General features: G+C 52.0%; 1 protein-coding gene across 7 annotated transcripts in view; it reads left to right on the top strand.

The window, feature by feature from the left end:
* The window catches only part of PLA2G6 (phospholipase A2 group VI), a 57370-nt gene extending 39989 nt beyond the window's left edge, over positions 1-17381 (top strand). For 6 of the 7 annotated variants that reach the window (XM_053226780.1, XM_053226781.1, XM_053226778.1 and 3 more), the window contains 7 exons: positions 2159-2322; positions 3931-4081; positions 13903-14039; positions 14430-14584; positions 15713-15880; positions 16324-16397; positions 16607-17381. In XM_053226780.1, coding sequence (XP_053082755.1) covers positions 2159-2322; positions 3931-4081; positions 13903-14039; positions 14430-14584; positions 15713-15880; positions 16324-16397; positions 16607-16751 — 994 coding nt within the window. In that variant the 3' untranslated portion in view covers positions 16752-17381. Of the gene's footprint in view, positions 1-2158; positions 2323-3930; positions 4082-13902; positions 14040-14429; positions 14585-15712; positions 15881-16323; positions 16398-16606 lie in introns of those variants that run through there. The other variant, XM_053226784.1, reaches the window with a different exon arrangement.
* The last annotated feature ends 155 nt before the right edge of the window (positions 17382-17536 follow it).

Below are 17536 nucleotides of genomic sequence, written 5' to 3'. Positions count from 1 at the left end.
ATCCTGGCCCCTGCCCTGCTTCCCTCCACAGAGCTGGTGGGCCGGGCGGACTTCCCGAGCACCTGCTGTACGTCCAGGCCCGTTCTTGGAGGCAGGCCTGCATGATGGGCACAAAGAGCAGAGGCCTTTGTCCTTAAGGGCGGTCCCTGGGGCCTCAGAAGCGGTGCCTGCCAGCACGGCATGTTCCCGGCACAAACGTGCGTGGGCTCGACGGCGCTCTGTCTTCCTTTCCGTGATAGAGTTGCTTTCTTGTTCTCCGTTTGCGACTGTCCCACGTCCCTAACAGCTTTCCTAGGGAGGGATTAGGATCCTTGTTTCATGCAGACAGAACCTGAGTCCCCGGGAGGCGAAGTGCCTTGCTCAAGCTCACACCATAAGTGTCGGAGCAGAGACTCTAGCCCCCCGTCTCCTGAGTTCCTGCCCTTTCTGCTGCCGCAGGCACTCTTCCGGCTGCCTCAGTAGTGCTGGCCCCCGCAGGGCAAGCTCTCAGTCCGCAGACACAGCCCCTGCTTCTAGGGCCAGGCAGTGGCAAGTGGTTCTGCCTCCCCTTGCCTGAAGGGTTGGCTTCCCCTTGGTAAGTCCTACTTGTTTCCAAGGCCACCCTGTAACATGCCCCGTGGGGGTGCACCTGCTGCATCAGCATTGTACTTCTCTGCTCCCACTGAACTTCCTGCATGTACACACACATGTACGCGCGCGCGTGCGCACACACACACACACACACACACACACACACACACCTGCACAGGGGCTGAGGAGGAGGGTAACATCCTGACCAGTAAGACCAGAGGAGGCAGATTCTCCAGCAGGACTCTCAGATGGTTTGCAGCAGCTTGAGTACTCTCCCTGGAGGTGGGACTGAGGCGACAATAGGGACACCCCCGTGGGGACCTTCCCACGAAAGGCTGCGAGCCTCGTAGCTCAGCCTTGCTCCCTGTGGGCTGACGTCTCCGTTGTAAGCCCCACATCCTCAGAAGGGTGTCTTGCGTTTTTGCTCTGGCCTCCCTGGTCATGGGCCCTGCAGGCCTCCAGTGAGGGCCCAGCATCCCCTGCCACGCTCTGGGCTTGCTGCAGGGCTGGGCAGCTTGTCCAGAAGAAGGACCCTAGTGGTGGGCCACCCGGGCCTCCTTCATTCACCAGCTAGTCCATCGGACGCCTCCCGAGTGCACTGGAAAGGCAGCGCTGTGCGGAGCAGGGCAGTCCCTGCTCTTGGAAGCTTCTGTCCCACCCACTGGGGGAGAAAGTGAACGGAGGGAAAACCGCCTGCTTATGGGAGGGAGAAGGGCTCTACAGCAAGAAAGTGGGTGGAGAAGGAGCCGGCTGAGCCGGAGGGTGCTAATGGCATCAGAGCAGGCTTCTCCGGGCGGTGACATTTACGCTGAGATGGAAGGATGAGGAGACCAGACGGAAGCTTCCTAGTCTGAGCACAGACAGTGGAAGCCTTAGGGCAGGGAGCTGGGCACAGCAGGACCGAGGGAGACGTGTCGGGTCGTGTTGCCCAGCAGGTGACTCAGGAGTCAGCAGACCCTCCCCTTCCCCCATCCCTGTCTGGGTCCGGCCACATCGCTTCCCCATCTCGTGACTTTGGGTGGTCACCTAACCTCTGAGCTTCACTCCTTCCCAGACGTGCACAGGGGTAGCAGGGAGCGTCTGCCTCCAAGGGGTGTGGGACATCTAAGTGAATTCATGTGGGTGAAAGCCCCTCACAGCTCCTGGCAGAGAGATGGTGCTTCCTCCCTGCCCCCCTCCTCCCTCTCCACCACCGTTCCTGGCTGCAGGAGAGCCCTTCCCGCAGCCTCGTTTAATTCAGACAGACTTTTTTCTCAGGCACCTGCTTCCGGTCAGGCCCCCGACTGGGAATCTAGGCCCGACCAAAACCCAATGGGAGAGACAGACCCAGGTGTCTGCGGAGGTGACACCTGGCAGCTCCCTTCATTGTTCCTGCACTTTCCCCCTCCTGAAATACTATATGTTTATTTCCTTACTGACTGCGCTCCCCCTACCTGCCCCCCGCCCCCCCACACTCCCCTAAAAGCCCAGTAGCACAAGCTCCACAGGGCCTTGTCTCACACAGTCACAGATGCTCAGGGACACGGGCCCACGTAAGGGGCTGGGCTCTAACGGGCCCTCTTCTCTCCCGCTGCTGTCCCCACCACAGCCACGACCACCTGCTGTGCCTGGACGGAGGGGGCGTGAAGGGCCTCGTCATCATCCAGCTCCTCATTGCCATTGAGAAGGCCTCGGGCGTCGCCACCAAGGATCTCTTTGACTGGGTGGCGGGGACCAGCACTGGAGGCATCCTGGCCTTGGCCATTCTGCACAGTGAGGGCGGCCCCGGGGGCGGTGGGGGCAGGGTGTGGGGGGGGGGGCGGTTGGAATCTGCCCTCAAATTGGGCTCAGCTTCTTTTCAGAGCTTTGCAAAGAGAGTCACTGGGGACGGGGAGGCCTGTAAGCCCTTTGTGGGGCGGGTGAGGGTGTTGGGGTCTGAGGCTTGAAAGAGAAGGGCTTGGAGGCAGGCTAGGGGCATGGTGCCCTGCCCTCCACGGGGGACAGAACTGGTTGCCTTTCAGTGTAGGAACCATTTTTATGTCAATTGCTTCCACCACTCCTGCCCATAGCCTTGTGAGGCAGGCACCTCAGGGCCTCAAAACCTGCTGAAAATAAGGAAAACCATCCTGATGGTGGATGGTCTCAGGGAGGAGGAGCCACAGGGCCACAGAATGCCGGAGCCCCGGCCTGCACATCTCATTTTACCCCCAGAGACGTTGAGGCCCCGGTGGGAGAGGTGACTCAAAGTCACATAGCCCACCCATGGGGTTACTGGGGCTAGGACGGTTCCCTAGACTCTCAGCCCAGCACTTCCCAAGGCCACAGGGCCTTGCACTGCAGCGCCCTGCATACCAGACAGGCTTCTGGGTAGTTCTTGTCTCCACTCAAGCTGGGCTGCCTGTGGGGGGCCCTCCCAGAGCCAGCAACCACCCAGGCAATTGTCCTCTGCCTTGGCATCCCTAACCTGACATCCTTGCCCCAGTGCCTGGCGGATTCCAGGCTCTCCAGGCACCCACGCCCCCCCCCCCCCCCCCCCCCCCCCCCGCCGCCCATGTCTTGAAGGCACCAGGAGAGGACCTTCTTGCCCCCAGGCAGGGCCTGTGGGTCAGGTGCAGGCTCCAGCTCAGGGAGCCCCAGTCCCCTGGGGGCACCACAGGTACCTGGGTATTCACTGTGTGAAGAGGCCGCGGGCCAGCAGTTCAGAGTGTCAGGGACATGGGCAGCCTGCTCAGCCGATGGCTGAGAGCAGCGTCCCATCGAGCTCCTCCGGGACGAGGAGGATTATCAGTCAGTAAACTGCTAGCGTCAGGGGGCCCACATCCCCTCTCTGGTCTCCAGTTCTGCCTTCCATGAGAGCAAAGCTATCTCGGATCTGCCTCTGCTCGGTGGGGCAGGAGGTCCGTGGCGGAGGTTCTGGCCTCCTCCAGAAAGGGTCACTTCCTTCTTTGGACTCTCAGGGGCAATGGGAGGGATTTGAGAAGTCTCATACGGGCAGACCCCCTCCTCTCCGCAGCCCCCTCTGCGCGCACAGCCCAGGTGCGGCCTGCTCCTTCTGGCTGTCCTCAGAGGCCCGCGGGACAGGGCTGGCCCTTCTGTTCTGAGCCACATGAGGTGGTTCTAGATTCAATTTACAAGCTCTTACACTCTCGGGGCCCTCTCTAAGGAAAATAATACAAAGTTGGGAACACAGAATTAGGCCCAGAGCCGCGGGGCTGCTGAAGGAGATTTATGCCTCTGCGGGAAGTTTCCCAGGAGAGGCCCAGGAGCCCAAGCCTGGGTAGTGCCTGAGTCAGTCCGGTCCCCTCCTGCCATCCCCTTCCGGCCACCGTGGTCCTGCGGCTGTCAGGGCGTGGCCCTCGTGTCTCCCCGATCTTCTTCTAGGCAAGTCCATGGCCTACATGCGGAGCGTGTACTTTCGCATGAAGGATGAGGTGTTCCGAGGCTCGCGGCCCTACGAGTCGGGGCCCCTGGAGGAGTTCCTGAAGCGCGAGTTTGGGGAGCACACCAAGATGACCGACGTCAAGAAACCCAAGTAAGGCTCCTCAGCGGGAGCGCTGTGGCCGTGGCCCCGGCTAGGCAGCCCTTCGGCTGTTCCCCCGCGGGGCCGAGGGCTCCCTGTCCTGGTCTGGTTAAAGCTGAGGGGCCGGGGAGGCGAGACGCTTCTTCCCAAGTGAACCAGGGGCTTCTGGAGGACATTGCGGACACCCTCACCCCAGGTCCGAGGGGGTCGCGTCTGGTCCACCATACACTCAGGACCTTTTTGCTGAGCAGGGCTCTGCCCCAGGCATCGCATGTGCGCGGTGGGGGGGTGAAAGTGCAACCACCGGGCGGAAAGGCTGGTGCGCCATTTGCAGGCTGGTTGGGAGGTAACTGACCTGAAAAGTGACAGCCACGCAGGGCCGCCCGTGCTTGCAAAGTTCCAGAAGAGCCGGCAGCACAGCTATTTCTTTGTAGTACTCCCCACCCCAGGATTACTTTCTCGTCCGTTTCTTGCCTGTCTCCCCGCCAGGCTAGAGCTCCCTGAGGCAGAAACGTGGCTGTGTGTTTCTTCTGCACCCCCAGCATCTGGCACAGTGCCTGCCCCAGAGCAGGGCATTGAGAAGTGTTCATGAGCTGACTGACTGTCAGAGAGAGAGAGAGAGAGAGAGAGAACGAACTGAGGGCCTGCGGGCAAGGTGGTCACAGGGGCTTCCTGGAGGAAGTAACATATCAGCAAGGCCCTAGAAATTTAGGGAGGATTTCTTTTCATAATAAAGCTTTTTTTCTTTTTTCTTTTTCTTTTTTTCCATTTAAGAATAATGCCTAGTCTTTTAACAAAATCTGGCAAATACAGAAAGTAAGAAGGAGAAAAATCTCATCCACGTAGTAAAACCCAAAAGATAACTGTTTTTGTTTTTATTTTATTTATTTATTTATTTATTTATTTATTTATTTATTTATTTATTTTAAATCTTAGTTTGAGAGACAGAGCGGAGGAGGGGCAGAGAGAGAGAGGGAGAGAGAGAATCCCAGGCAGGCTCTGTGCTATCAGCGCGGAGCCCGATGCGGGGCTCCATCTCACCAACTGTGAGATCATGACCTGAGCCAAAACCAAGAGTCAGGCAGTTAACCGACTGAGCCACCCAGGCGCCCCTTAAAGATAACTGGTTTTTAAAAAAAATTTTTTTAATGTTTTTATTTATTTTTGAGACAGAGAGAGACAGAGCATGAGCAGGGGAAGGGCAGAGAGAGAGAGAGACACAGAATCCGAAGCGGGCTCCAGGCTCTGAGCCGTCAGTACAGAGCCGGCCGCGGGGCTCGAACTCACAAACCGTGAGATCACGACCTGAGCTGAAGTCAGACGCTTAACCGACTAAGCCACTCAGGCTCCCCAAAGATAACTTTTTAAAACATTTTTATATATTTTATCCTAGACATTTTTGCTCTTTTTGCTCTTTTTTCTTATGGTGAAATAGAACATTTAGAAAAGTACATAAACCAGTTCAGTGAATAATTACAAAGCAAACACCCACGTAACCACCAGCCAAGTCCGAAAGCCCTTTGAGCACGTCCCCAGCCCCATCACAACCCTGCCCTGCCGCCTGGGGGCGCTGTCCTCTTGATTGCGGTCATGTGGATTTCCTGTACAATTTCACCGCCTGTGACTGCAGCCCTGAACAGCGTGGTTTCGGTCTTGCCTGTCTCTGGGCTTGGACGGACGCATTTTATGTTCTCGCTTCCCTCCGTCCATGCCGCATTTTGTCAGCGTGGCCCCCGCTGCTGGGTGAAGCTGTGTTGCATTCATTTCCATTGCCGTGGGGGACTCCCCTGGACGGCGATGCCCAGTTTGCTTCTCCCAGTACCTTCCATCAACATTTCGGTTGTTTCCACTTTGGACCTCTGGGGAGGAGTCCTGCAGTGAACACCTCCGGACCTGATTTCTGACCCACGACTGTACATGTCTCCACCTGTCAGAAAATGCATGGCTTCAGCTCATAGATTCGGACCAACTCTTTTTTTCAAAGTGTGGTTTCTGTTTTCTCTCTCATTAAGCCATGTTTGGGAGTTTCTGTTGCTCTGCATTCTTGTTTATGTTTGGTTGTTATAAAACGTTTTTATCTTTACAAATGGGGGGGGGGGTGGTGAAAGGTGGTGTCTCCATGTGGCCTGAATTTTCATTTTCCTGATTTACTGCGGAGATTGAACACGTTTGTATATGTTTAGAGGTTGTTTGCGTTCCTCTTTTGTAAAGTTCCTGTTCAGATGTTTTGCCTATTTTTGGTAAAATGGGGTTGTGGGATTTGGGGGTTAAGAGGCTTCTATGTATGTATGTATCTATCTACCTATTTTTAAGTAATCTCTACTCCCAATGTGGGACTCAAACCCACATCCCTGAGGGGTTAAGAAGCTTCTTAATGATTTATTTTAGAGAGAGAACATGAGCAGGGGAGACGGGCAAAAGGAAAGAAAGAATTGCAGGCTCCACACTCAGTGGAGCCTGATGGCGGGGCTCGATCCCGTGACCCTGGGATCATGACCTGAGCCAAAATCAAGAGTGGGACGCTTAACTGAACCACCCTGGTGCCCCTGATGAATGGATGTTCGTAATGTGGTAGCATTTATAAATGTTTTTCTTTTTATGGCTAATGCTTTTTAGGTCTGTTCAAGAACCCTTCCTTGGGGCGCCTGGGTGGCTCAGTCGGTTGAGCGTCCGACTTCGGCTCAGGTCACGATCTCGCGGTCCGTGGGTTCGAGCCCCGCGTCTGGCTCTGTGCTGACAGCTCAGAGCCTGGAGCCTGCTTCGGATTCTGTGTCTCCCTCTTTCTCTGACCCTCCCCTGTTCATGCTCTCTCTCTGTCTCAAAAATAAATAAATGTTAAAGAAAATTAAAAAAAAAAAAAAAGAACCCTTCCTTAACCTTGAGGCAGGGAGCGATTTTCTTGTCAGCTCAGAGATCTCTCAAGATCTGCCTTTCACGTTTAGGGCTTTATCAACCTGGAACTGGGTTTTGTATCAGGGGAGACCCAATTTCATGTTTCCCACATGAACAACCAGTTTCCCCAGCCTCACCTGTGAAGAAGTCCGTCTTTCCCTCCATTTCTGCAGGCATGCTTCCACAGAGGTGGCTCGGAGGTCCTTGCTGGGTTGTTTCTGTGTTCTGTTCCGTGGGCTGGGTCCCTGTGCCCATGCCCTGACTTTCCTGTTGTTCAACTTTCCCGGTATCTGGGAGAGCAAGGCCTCCCACCTTGTCCGTCCCCAAGGGTATCATGACTGTTCTTAGAGACACCATAGAGAAGTAGTTAAGAGCGCGTGCTTTGAGCTCCTGGGTGGCTCAGTTGGTTAAGCATCTGACTCTTGATTTCAGCTCAGGTCATGATCTCACGTACGTGAGATCGAGCCCCACGTCGGGTTCTTTGCTGACAGCGTGGAGCCTGCTTGGGATTCTTTCTCTCCCTCTCTCTCTGCCCTTTCCCCACTCTCTCTCCCTCAAAATAAATAAATAAAACTAAAGAAGAAGAAGAAGAAGAGGAGGAGGAGGAGGAGGAGGAGGAGCAGCAGCAGCAAATGCCCTGAAGTTTCTTCTCAAAAATAGAAATAATGTAGACCTGCCTTGTGGGGTTTCCAGGAGGAGGAAAAAAGTTACTATGTAAAAGCATGCGGCACATAATGTGCGGTTCAAGGGTTGCTTTGTGCTTTCGGAAATGGTAGCATCCGATAGTCAAATTCTACAGAATATCAACTCCTACTGGGATTTTGATTAAGAGCACATTGAATCTGTACGTTTATCTGGGGTGGGGGGGAGAAATGACATCTGAAAACGCAGAGCCTTCCAATCAGAGGATATAGGAAAGCATTCCACTTGTTTGAAGTTTCTCCACGTGGTTTTATAATTTTCTCTGTCGAGATCTAGCACGTGGGGTGTTTGTATCTGTTTCAGGTACTTCATGTGTTTTGTGCTACTGTAAATTACCCATTTTTAGGGATTCCACGTATTTATTTTACAGTGTTGAATTGTGGTAAAATATTCATAATATAAAACGTGTCATCTGAACTGTCCGAGGTACAGTTGACTAAGTGTCCAGCAGACTCACACTGGTATGCAGCTGGCCTCCCAGACTTTTTAATCCCGCAAAACTGAAACTCTGTTCCCGTTAAACACCTCTCCATTGGCCTCTCCCCCAATCCGTGGCAACCGCCGTTCAACTTTCTGCCTCTATGATTTTGATGACTCTAGGGATCTCCTGTAAGGGGACCGTACAATATTTGTCCTTTTGCAGCTGACCCCTTCCACGGAGCATAACATCCTGGAGTTTCATCCGTGTTGTAGCACGTGTCAGAGTTTCCTTCCTTTTTAAGACCGAATAACACGCCGCTGTCTGGATACACCACACTGTGTTTATCCATTCATCTGTCGATGGCCTTTTGGGCTGTTTGCATCTTTTGAGCATTGTGGATAACGCTGCTATCCACAGGGGTGTACAGGTACCTTTCCTAGATCCTGCTCTCAATGCCTGGTGCCTTGGACAGAGAGAATTCTGGGGGGCTCCGTTGGCTAATAATATTTTGTTTAGATTTTGCATCCCATGTTCATGAGTGAGCGGGACATGTGTTTTCCCATTTGGGGGCTGCTGGGTTTTGGTTTTGAGAGAGTGTTTCTCATTTTCTATTTTCTGGAAAAGTTGGTCTAAGAAAGACTTAATTCTTCCTTGAGTATTTGGTAGACTTTGCCAGGGAAGTCACCAAGGCCTGGAGTTTGCTTTGTGGAAGATATTTGATGATGGGATTAATTCCTTTAGTGGTAGAATTTCTAAATGTTTTCTTGAGTTGGTTTTGGTTATGTTTTTCTAGGAATATGTCCATTTCATCAGATCTTCAAATTCATTGGCCTAGAGTTGTTTAGAATATTCTCTTATTATCTTTTTAATGTCTGCAGCATCTGCTGTGATGGGCCCCTCAGTCCCAATTATGTACACCTTCTCTCGTCTTTACCAGTTCTGTCACAGGCTTTTCCATTGGACTGGTCCTTCAGAAAACCAATTCTTGGATATTTATTGGTTCTCTCTTGTGTGTGCTTTTTGGTTTCATTTATTTCTGCTTTTGTTTTTATTCCTTGCACTCTCTTTGGTTTTATTTCAGTGTTATTTTTTAACTCCTTGATTTTTAACCTTCTGTTCTTAAAACTACATTTCTCAATTTCTAAACTTAGGGAATTCTCCGGTTGTATTTTTGTTATTACTTGCTTTGTGGACTTACTTGTACAGTCAATTCTTATAAATGTCCCACATCTAATTTGAAAGAATATGGATTCTGCATTGGGCACCAAGTACTGCACAAATCGATCAAGTCATATTGGCTAGAAATGTTGCTGAAAATTTCCAGGGGCGTCTGGGTAGCTCAGTCGATTGAGTGTCTGACTCTTGATTTTGGCTCAGGTCATGATCCCAGGGTTGTGGGATCAGTCCCTGTGTCAGACTCCACATTGAGCATGGAGCCTGTTTAAGATTCTCTCTCTTGGGGCGCCTGGGTGGCTCAGTCGGTTGAGCGTCCGACTTCGGCTCAGGTCATGATCTTGTGGTCTGTGAGTTCGAGCCCCGCATCGGGCTCTGTGCTGACAGCTCAGAGCCTGGAGCCTGCTTCGGATTCTGTGTCTCCCTCTTTCTCTGACTCTCCCCTGTTCATGCTCTGTCTCTCTCTGTCTCAAAAATAAATAAACATTAAAAAAAAAGATTCTCTTTCTCTCTCCCTCTGCCCCTCTTTCCCACTCACATGTGCACTCTCTCTCTAAAATAAAAAAAATAATAATAAAATAAAATGAAATAAGTGTCCAAATCTGCCATATCCTTAAGAATTCTTTCTCCACTTCTTTTATCGGTTATTGAGAGAGACATGTTGAAATCTCCTACTCTGGGAACTTGCCCTTTTGCCCTTTAGTGCTGTCAATTTTTCGTTTAATATTTTGACACAATGCTATTAAGTGCATGTATATTTAAATTTTTGTGTATTTTTCTAGTGACTGGGATCTTTTATTATTATAGAGCAGCTCTCTTTACCTCTAGGAATGCTTTTTGCTTTAAAGCCTGTTTTGTCCTGATACTAATACAGTGACATCAGCTTTCTTTGGTTATATTTGTGTGGTAGATCTGTACTCACCCTCTAATTCAAACTTCTTTGAATCCTTCTGTTTTAGAGATATCTTTTGTACTTTTACTTGTAATCTTTTACTCTTTGTTCTTATCTAGAGCATTTAGTCCATTTATAGGCTTTAAATGCATAGTAATATATTGATTTAAGTCAACTAGTTAAGTCTGATTTAGTTGATTGATTTGACTATCAGAAAGTTCATGTGGTTAATCTAATAGTTTATATGGCTGGTCCATTTTTATTTATATGATTACTGATATATTTGGGATGATATGTGCCATCCTATTTTGTTCTCCATTTCTTTTCTCTTTCTTACCTTCTTTTAGAATTGCTGAATAATTTTGATCATTATATTCCTCCCCCCCATAGTTTCAAGTTTGTGAACTCATTTCTTTTTTTGTTAGTGAATACTTTACTTATGAAAGCCTAAATTTAATTGATACCATTACCCTCCCCTCAGATAATCAAGGATTTTAAAATAATTTAATTCCATCTTGTTTTTTTTAAGCATCACAAGACATTATTATTAGCCTTTGAAGTTGGTTTTCATTTAGATTTACCCTTTAGACTTACCCAGTAGTGTGCTGGTAAACCAGATCTCTGGGGGGGAAGAAGTCCTGATTTATAGTGTTCGCTAATTCCCATGGCATGAACACTCCCACCATGGCCAATTTCAAGTTACCAACCATTTAATAACCACCTTGTGGGATTCAGCAATAGGTTCTTACAAGCCAGTATGAGCTGGCTTCTGCACACCATTGGCTGTGTGTGTGTGTGTGTGTGTGTGTGTGTGTGTGTGTGTATGCATATGTGTGTGTGTATTACATCTTTGCTCTACAGTGTTTCTTGCATCTCAAACTTCCATCTGTGACCACTTTCCTTCTGCCTGATATGAATTACTTCCAGTTTAACCTGCATGGTATTTATTAGGCTTGAATCTTTGGATTGTTTCCTTTCTTCAGTTCTGGAATCCTGAGTTGTTATCTCTTCAACCCTTGCCTCTTCCTAATTTTCTCTCTCCTCTCCTTGTGGAACTACAATTAAACATGTGCTAGACCTTTTCTGTCTTCTGTTTCTATTAATTTCTCCTGTATATTCTGTCATTCTGTCTCTCTGTGTTACATCCCAGACAATTTCTTCTTACCTGTTTTCCAATTCACTAATTCTCTCTGTAGCTTTATCTAATTTTCCATTTAACCTATCCATTGATTTTTAAAAATTCTATTGCTTTTTTATTTTTTAATTCTAGAAGTTCTCTTTGGTTCTTCTTTAGTTCTTCTGGGTCATTACTGATAGTTTCCTATTCCTTGGTGATTTTATCACACTTGCCTTTGATGTTTTTAAACATTGTAGGCATAGCTGTTTTATAATCTGTGTTCAAGGACTCAAATATCTGCAGTCTTTATAGGTATATTTTACTGTTTATGTTGGTTTATACTGGTTTTCATTTATGATGTTTTATTTCATTGTGTGTCCTCCCCTCCCTTTTTTACTGTGTGGTGTTCCTTAGTGTTGAAATATAATATGACTAGATTCTGTGAGGCCTAGAATGCAAGTATCTCCCTCCAGATTGTTTTGTGTTGTCTCTTCCAGGTACTAGGTACCCTACCATCGAATGCCACTATAACTAAATTCTTGACATAAAGTTTGGGGACTTCCCCGAGGTGATATGAATTTAGACCACAAATCTGCAGGAGGGTTAGCTTGTGGTTATACATTTTCAGGAATTTTCTCTCTCTCTCTCTCTCTCTCTCTCTCTCTCTCTCTCTCTCTCTCTTTTATCCAATGCCAAAGCAACTTTCTTCACAGGCTCTGGGGTGGGAAGGGGGCAGATTTATTTCTGGCTCACCCCTACCCAAGAGTGTAGTCCTTTGGGGTCCCAGCCTAATGTGGGGGTCTCCCATTAGACCCTGAAATTTTGGTGGGCCCTGGGCTTTGACTTGTCTCCCAAGTCCCATGAAGCCATCAAAACTGAATCTCAAACGTACTGAGTTTGGAATCTGCCTCAGGTCAAACCTAGGTCTATGCTTCACTTACCTCTCTGGATTTTTGCTTATCCTCAGAGCTTACCCTGGTATTTCCTTTCTGTCTTGTCAGGTCTCCTGTGTTTTATTTTTACTCTTTTTTTTTAATGTTTATTTTTGAGAGAGAGGGCATGGGGAGGGACAGAGAGGCAGGGACAGAGGATCTAAAGTGGGCTCCGTGCTGACAACAGACAGCCCAATGCAGGGCTTGAACCCGGGAGCGGCAAGATCATGACCTGAGTCGAAGTCAGATGCTCAGCCGACTGAGCCACCCAGGAACCCCTAAGGGGATTTTTAAAAGTAATTTTTCCAGCATTTCACTTTTTGTTCAGTGGGGAGGTTGTTCAAATAAGCTTTCCACAGTATTCCCAGAAATGAAAAACTAGTATATTTTTCCTATGCAGAGGCAGAGTTTTTGTTCCCTTTCCTGTGTGTTGTTGTGGTTGTTTTTACAGCATAACAAACGTATTTCTTTGTTAGTCGGCTGGCACGATTTGGAGTGGGTGCAAAACATTTACTTACCCCTTCTCTTGCTACTGTTTATTTATTTTTTTATTTTTTTTCTTAATGTTTTCATTTATTTTTGAGACAGAGAGAGACAGAGCATGAGCAGGGAAGGGGCAGAGAGAGAGGGAGACACAGAATCGGAAGCAGGCTCCAGGCTCCGAGCCATCAGCACAGAGCCCGATACGGGGCTCAAACTCACTGACTGTGAGATTATGACCTGAGCCGAAGTCGGACGCTCAGCCGACTGAGCCACTCAGGCGCCCAAGTTTATTTTTTTTTTTTTAGTAATCACTATGCCCAACATGGGGCTCGAACTCATGACCCTGAGATCAAAAGCTGCACGGTCCTCCGGCTGAGCCAGCCAGGTGCCTCAGACCGGGCCATTTTTTACTGTAATAATTACACTACAACCAGTAGCTTTTTGCAAGAAGCTCTTACTGTAGCTCAGATTATTCCTTTGGGATAGATTTTCCAAAATGGAATTCTCAGATCAAAGAGCCAGGATATTTGTAAGATCTTAGTACACATTAGCTTCCCAGGGGGCTATGCCAGTCCGCACTCCCTGCACTATTTAAGGATGCTTGTCTTGTCTGAGACAGGTAAGAGTCTTTAATAGATTATAGACTCACACGGTGGAACGTTGAAGAGGTTATCAAAGGTGACACGGTGAGAAGTCTCCTCCCACTGCTGTCTGTGAGCTGTAGCCACCGAGCTGTCCCCTGCCCTAGAGGCAGCTCATCACTCCTAGGTTCCGCTCATGGGTCCTTCTGACCAAGCCAATAAGCACATCAATTTTGGGGGTTTTGTTTTCAAATAAATGGTGGCATAGGACGCGCACTGGTCTAACCCTTACTTTTCGCACTTAACTGTCAACCTTGATGCTCACGGCCTATCAGCGCATCAAGTGCTTCCTCAGTCGTTCTGCAGTGACACAGACCCCACGGAGTAGGGGAGCCGTGATGCATCGGACCATCCCGTTGGTGGACCTTTCAGCTGCTTCCAGTGGTTTACTCTGTCCACCGATGCCGCTGTTGACAGCTTTGCGTGTGTCCGTGAGAATGTCTTAGGATGAACTCCCAGAACTAGGACCGATGGGTCCAAGGATAAGGCCTTCAGTGATTCGGATGCAGACGGCCAACGTGGGTTTTCAGGGGTGGGTAAGTCAGGGACTTCAGCCGTCTTGCCCTTCGTGTCTCTCCAGGGTGATGCTGACGGGGACGCTGTCTGACCGGCAGCCTGCTGAGCTTCACCTCTTCCGGAATTACGAGGCTCCGGAGTGTGTACGGGAACCTCGTTTCAGCCAGAATATTAACCTGAAGCCTCCGACTCAGCCCTCAGGTGAAAACCATGTTGGCTGCATCCGTGGGAAACAGTCGGCCTGAGAGGCCGCGGGGTGGTGGGTGGGAGTCGTAGGCTTGCTGCTGGGCACCCCCAGCCCACCACCATCCCTCACACTGCCCTGAGTCTTTATCGGCTGAGGCCAGGCCGCACCGGGGCGCTCTCCAGTCTCAGGCTGGAGGAGGCCCCTGGAGGTCCTCAGCTGCACCCTGCCTTCCACCAGGATGGCGGGGCCAGAGAGCATGGCCTGTGGGTCCTGCTTCAGAAGAGTCCCCAGCCTCTCCACCTCTCCCTACAGACCCGCACACGCACAGGCACGTGCACCCTGGGACTGCATGGGTTTGTACCGGTCCCTCGTGCCACTGGGCCACCCTCTTCCCTCACCCCCAGAGCAGCTGGTGTGGCGAGCTGCCCGGAGCAGTGGGGCGGCCCCCACCTACTTCCGGCCCAATGGGCGCTTCCTGGACGGTGGGCTGCTGGCCAACAATCCCACGCTGGACGCCATGACCGAGATCCATGAGTACAACCAGGACATGATCCGCAAGGTGAGAGCGCCGTGGGTCAGAGGGGCTGGACGTGACCGTCCACCGTAGCCACCCCTGTTTCAGCAAATCTTACTAAGGACGGACTCCTAGGAGACCAGATGGCACTTATTTTTGTGCTCATTCGTGGGTGCCCTGGGCAGCAGCTTTATCTCACGCTCAAACTTGCTTGATGGGCCGTGTCTGCCCAGAGCTCTGTGCTAATCAGAGGGATTCTGAGGCCCAATCTGCACCGAATGGTGAAGGGCGGCTAGTGGGCAGCAGGCAGAGTGGTCCATGCCTGCCATGGTGCTGGCTACCCTGCCCAGCCTGGGGACACGCGCTTGCCCTGTGTAAGCAGGGCTATCTATAAACAAGGATACGCCCCTCCAGGGGTTTGGGGTGCTGAGATAGCAGACCACGCAGGAGCCCAGGAGGAGGATAGCCTGTGCTGGGAGACCTGGGGGCTTGCAAAGGGCCCGTGGAGGAGACCTCTAGGGAGGAGACCGTGCAGAGTCCGTGACCCAGAGGAACAGAAGTGGGCCTTAGCCCTTAGCGCAGAGGCGGGGCTAGGCCCGTGTGTTACCAGCAGAGGTGCTGAGACGTGGGCTCAGGCCTCGGAGCCAGATGGCCTCAGGGTCTGGGCATTGGCTCTGCCTGTGCTTCGCTCCAGCCACTGCACTGGGGATGGGTGGTACCGGCATGGGGACTGTCATGAGGCATCCGTGTGCTTTTGTGTAAAATGTTTAGGACGGTGCCTGACCCCTAGTGTGCCATATCCTTGCCGGCTGTGGTTCTCACTGTGGTCATCAGGAAGCCCAGGGCGCAGACCCTGGGTGACACAACAGGGGTGGCGGTCCAAGAGGCAGGCGCCCTCTAGCGGCCAGACCGGGCAAGGCAGGCTTCCTTGGAGGAGGAAGGGCTCAAAGATTTGGATGGGGAGGGTCATGGGTCATCCTCTGTCTGAGTCGCCTCCTACTGCAGATGAGGACCTTGGCTGGCGGGGAGACTTGTCAAGGTTGCCCAGCATGTGGGAAGCAGAGCTTGTTGGGGAGCAGAAGAGAGGACAGCACAGGCTCTGGTTCTGCCACCTGGGGAAGGGTCCGCCGGTGGGCAGATCCCCTCCAACTACCCCTGTCCTGTCCCCAACAGGGCCAGGAAGGCAAGGTGAAGAAGCTCTCCATCGTGGTCTCTCTGGGGACAGGGAGGTCCCCACAGGTGCCCGTGACCTGTGTGGACGTATTCCGTCCCAGCAACCCCTGGGAACTGGCCAAGACTGTTTTTGGGGCCAAGGAACTGGGCAAGATGGTGGTGGACTGTGTGAGTATGGGCCCCTCCCCATGTCCTCTCCCCTCTGGATCTCAGCCCCCTGGGACCCGGGGCGTCAGGGAGGCTCTGTTGAACCTCTTTAGCCGGCCCAGGGGAGGGGGTTCCTGATTCATTCTCAGTGCTGGCAGGGACCCTTAGTGGCCACCTACACCTGGGGCTTTCAAACACAGCCCCCCTTCAAACACAGCCCCGGGCGGAAGCCCAGGATATCAGATGGACAGAAGCCTGTCCCCCTGAACCCGGTCAGGGGCTGCTGAACCACCTGAGAAAACCTCAGACCGCGCCCCTGTGTGACACAGCTGGGATAGTCACTGCGGCCCAGGCAGGGGGACTCTGCCGAGGAGCGGCTAAGCCAGACTAGAACCTGGGGGTCCCTGGGCAGACGCTGTGGGTACAGCTTGTGTAGGACGCTCACACAGACTGCTTCTTGCCAGTGCACGGATCCGGATGGGCGGGCCGTGGACCGGGCCCGGGCCTGGTGTGAGATGGTCGGCATCCAGTACTTCAGGTGAGGCCTCAGCTTCGGCTCCTGACCCTAGGCCCAGCCCCGTGTCCCGGCCTGGCCAGACCCAGTGAACTAACCCACCCAGCCCTTGGTGTGGATGTCCCCTCTCCCCACGCGGCCACTCTGTGCCCCAAGCCCTCCCCAGTCCTAGCTCTCATCCCCAACCCAAGCCGAGCCTCGTGGGGTGACCCCCTCCTCCTTGACCCGGACAGATTGAACCCCCAGCTGGGGACTGACATCATGCTGGATGAGGTCAGCGACACAGTGCTGGTTAATGCCCTGTGGGAGACTGAGGTCTATATTTATGAGCACCGAGAACAGTTCCAGAAGCTCATTCAGCTGCTGCTGTCACCGTGAGGCCACTGGGCACCCCCCGCCACCCCATCCCACCCACCCAGCCCTTGATGGAGAGGCCAGGTGACATCTAACCAGCGCGCCACTGGGCAGAGCTGGGCCTCGGCGGCTCTGCATCTCCAGACCAGACAGACCAGGCCTCAGAGAGCACTGGGCTTCCTGCCTGAGGCTGGTCCTGAGTCCTGCCCACACTGTCCCCGCCTTCTGGCACTTTTTGTCATTCCACGCTTAGAAATCCTAGAGCCTCACTGGGGCCCTCTCCCTGATGGCCAAGGACAACTGACGCTTGGGCCCCCAGCCCTGTTAGCTCAGACACCAGGCGTTCTCCCAGGTCCCCTGGCGGAGGGGGGATGCCAAGACCCCTTCCACTCTCTGTCCTCTTCCCTGGGGTGGGGGGCTTGGGGAAACAGGCCTTTGCCCACCCATCAGCAGGGGAAACCCAAGCCCCGCCGACTCTGCCCTCAACACACATGCAGCCGCCTGCACCCCTCGGAACTGCCCCACCCTGCGAGCTCCCCTCAGCTCTCAAAGGTCACTTCTGTGACTTCGCTTATTCCTCCCGACCCGAGGTGGTTGATGGGTGGGGCGGGGATCCAGAGCCTGCCCTTAACTGAAATAAACGGTTTGATTCAAGCTCACCTGTGTTGTGTGCACTGTGCTCAGAGTCCCCCAGGGCCCCGCACCCACCAGCTCCCTTCAGCCTTGACTGTCCTCTTCCTGTGCCCCCTTGGATGAATGCTGTTTCCCGGGCTCCCCTGGGGATACTACTTCTCTGCTCCAGGCCCCCC

Source organism: Acinonyx jubatus, chromosome B4, assembly GCF_027475565.1.
Source record: "Acinonyx jubatus isolate Ajub_Pintada_27869175 chromosome B4, VMU_Ajub_asm_v1.0, whole genome shotgun sequence".
NCBI lineage: Eukaryota > Metazoa > Chordata > Mammalia > Carnivora > Felidae > Acinonyx > Acinonyx jubatus.
This window is presented reverse-complemented; position numbering and strand designations above follow the sequence as displayed.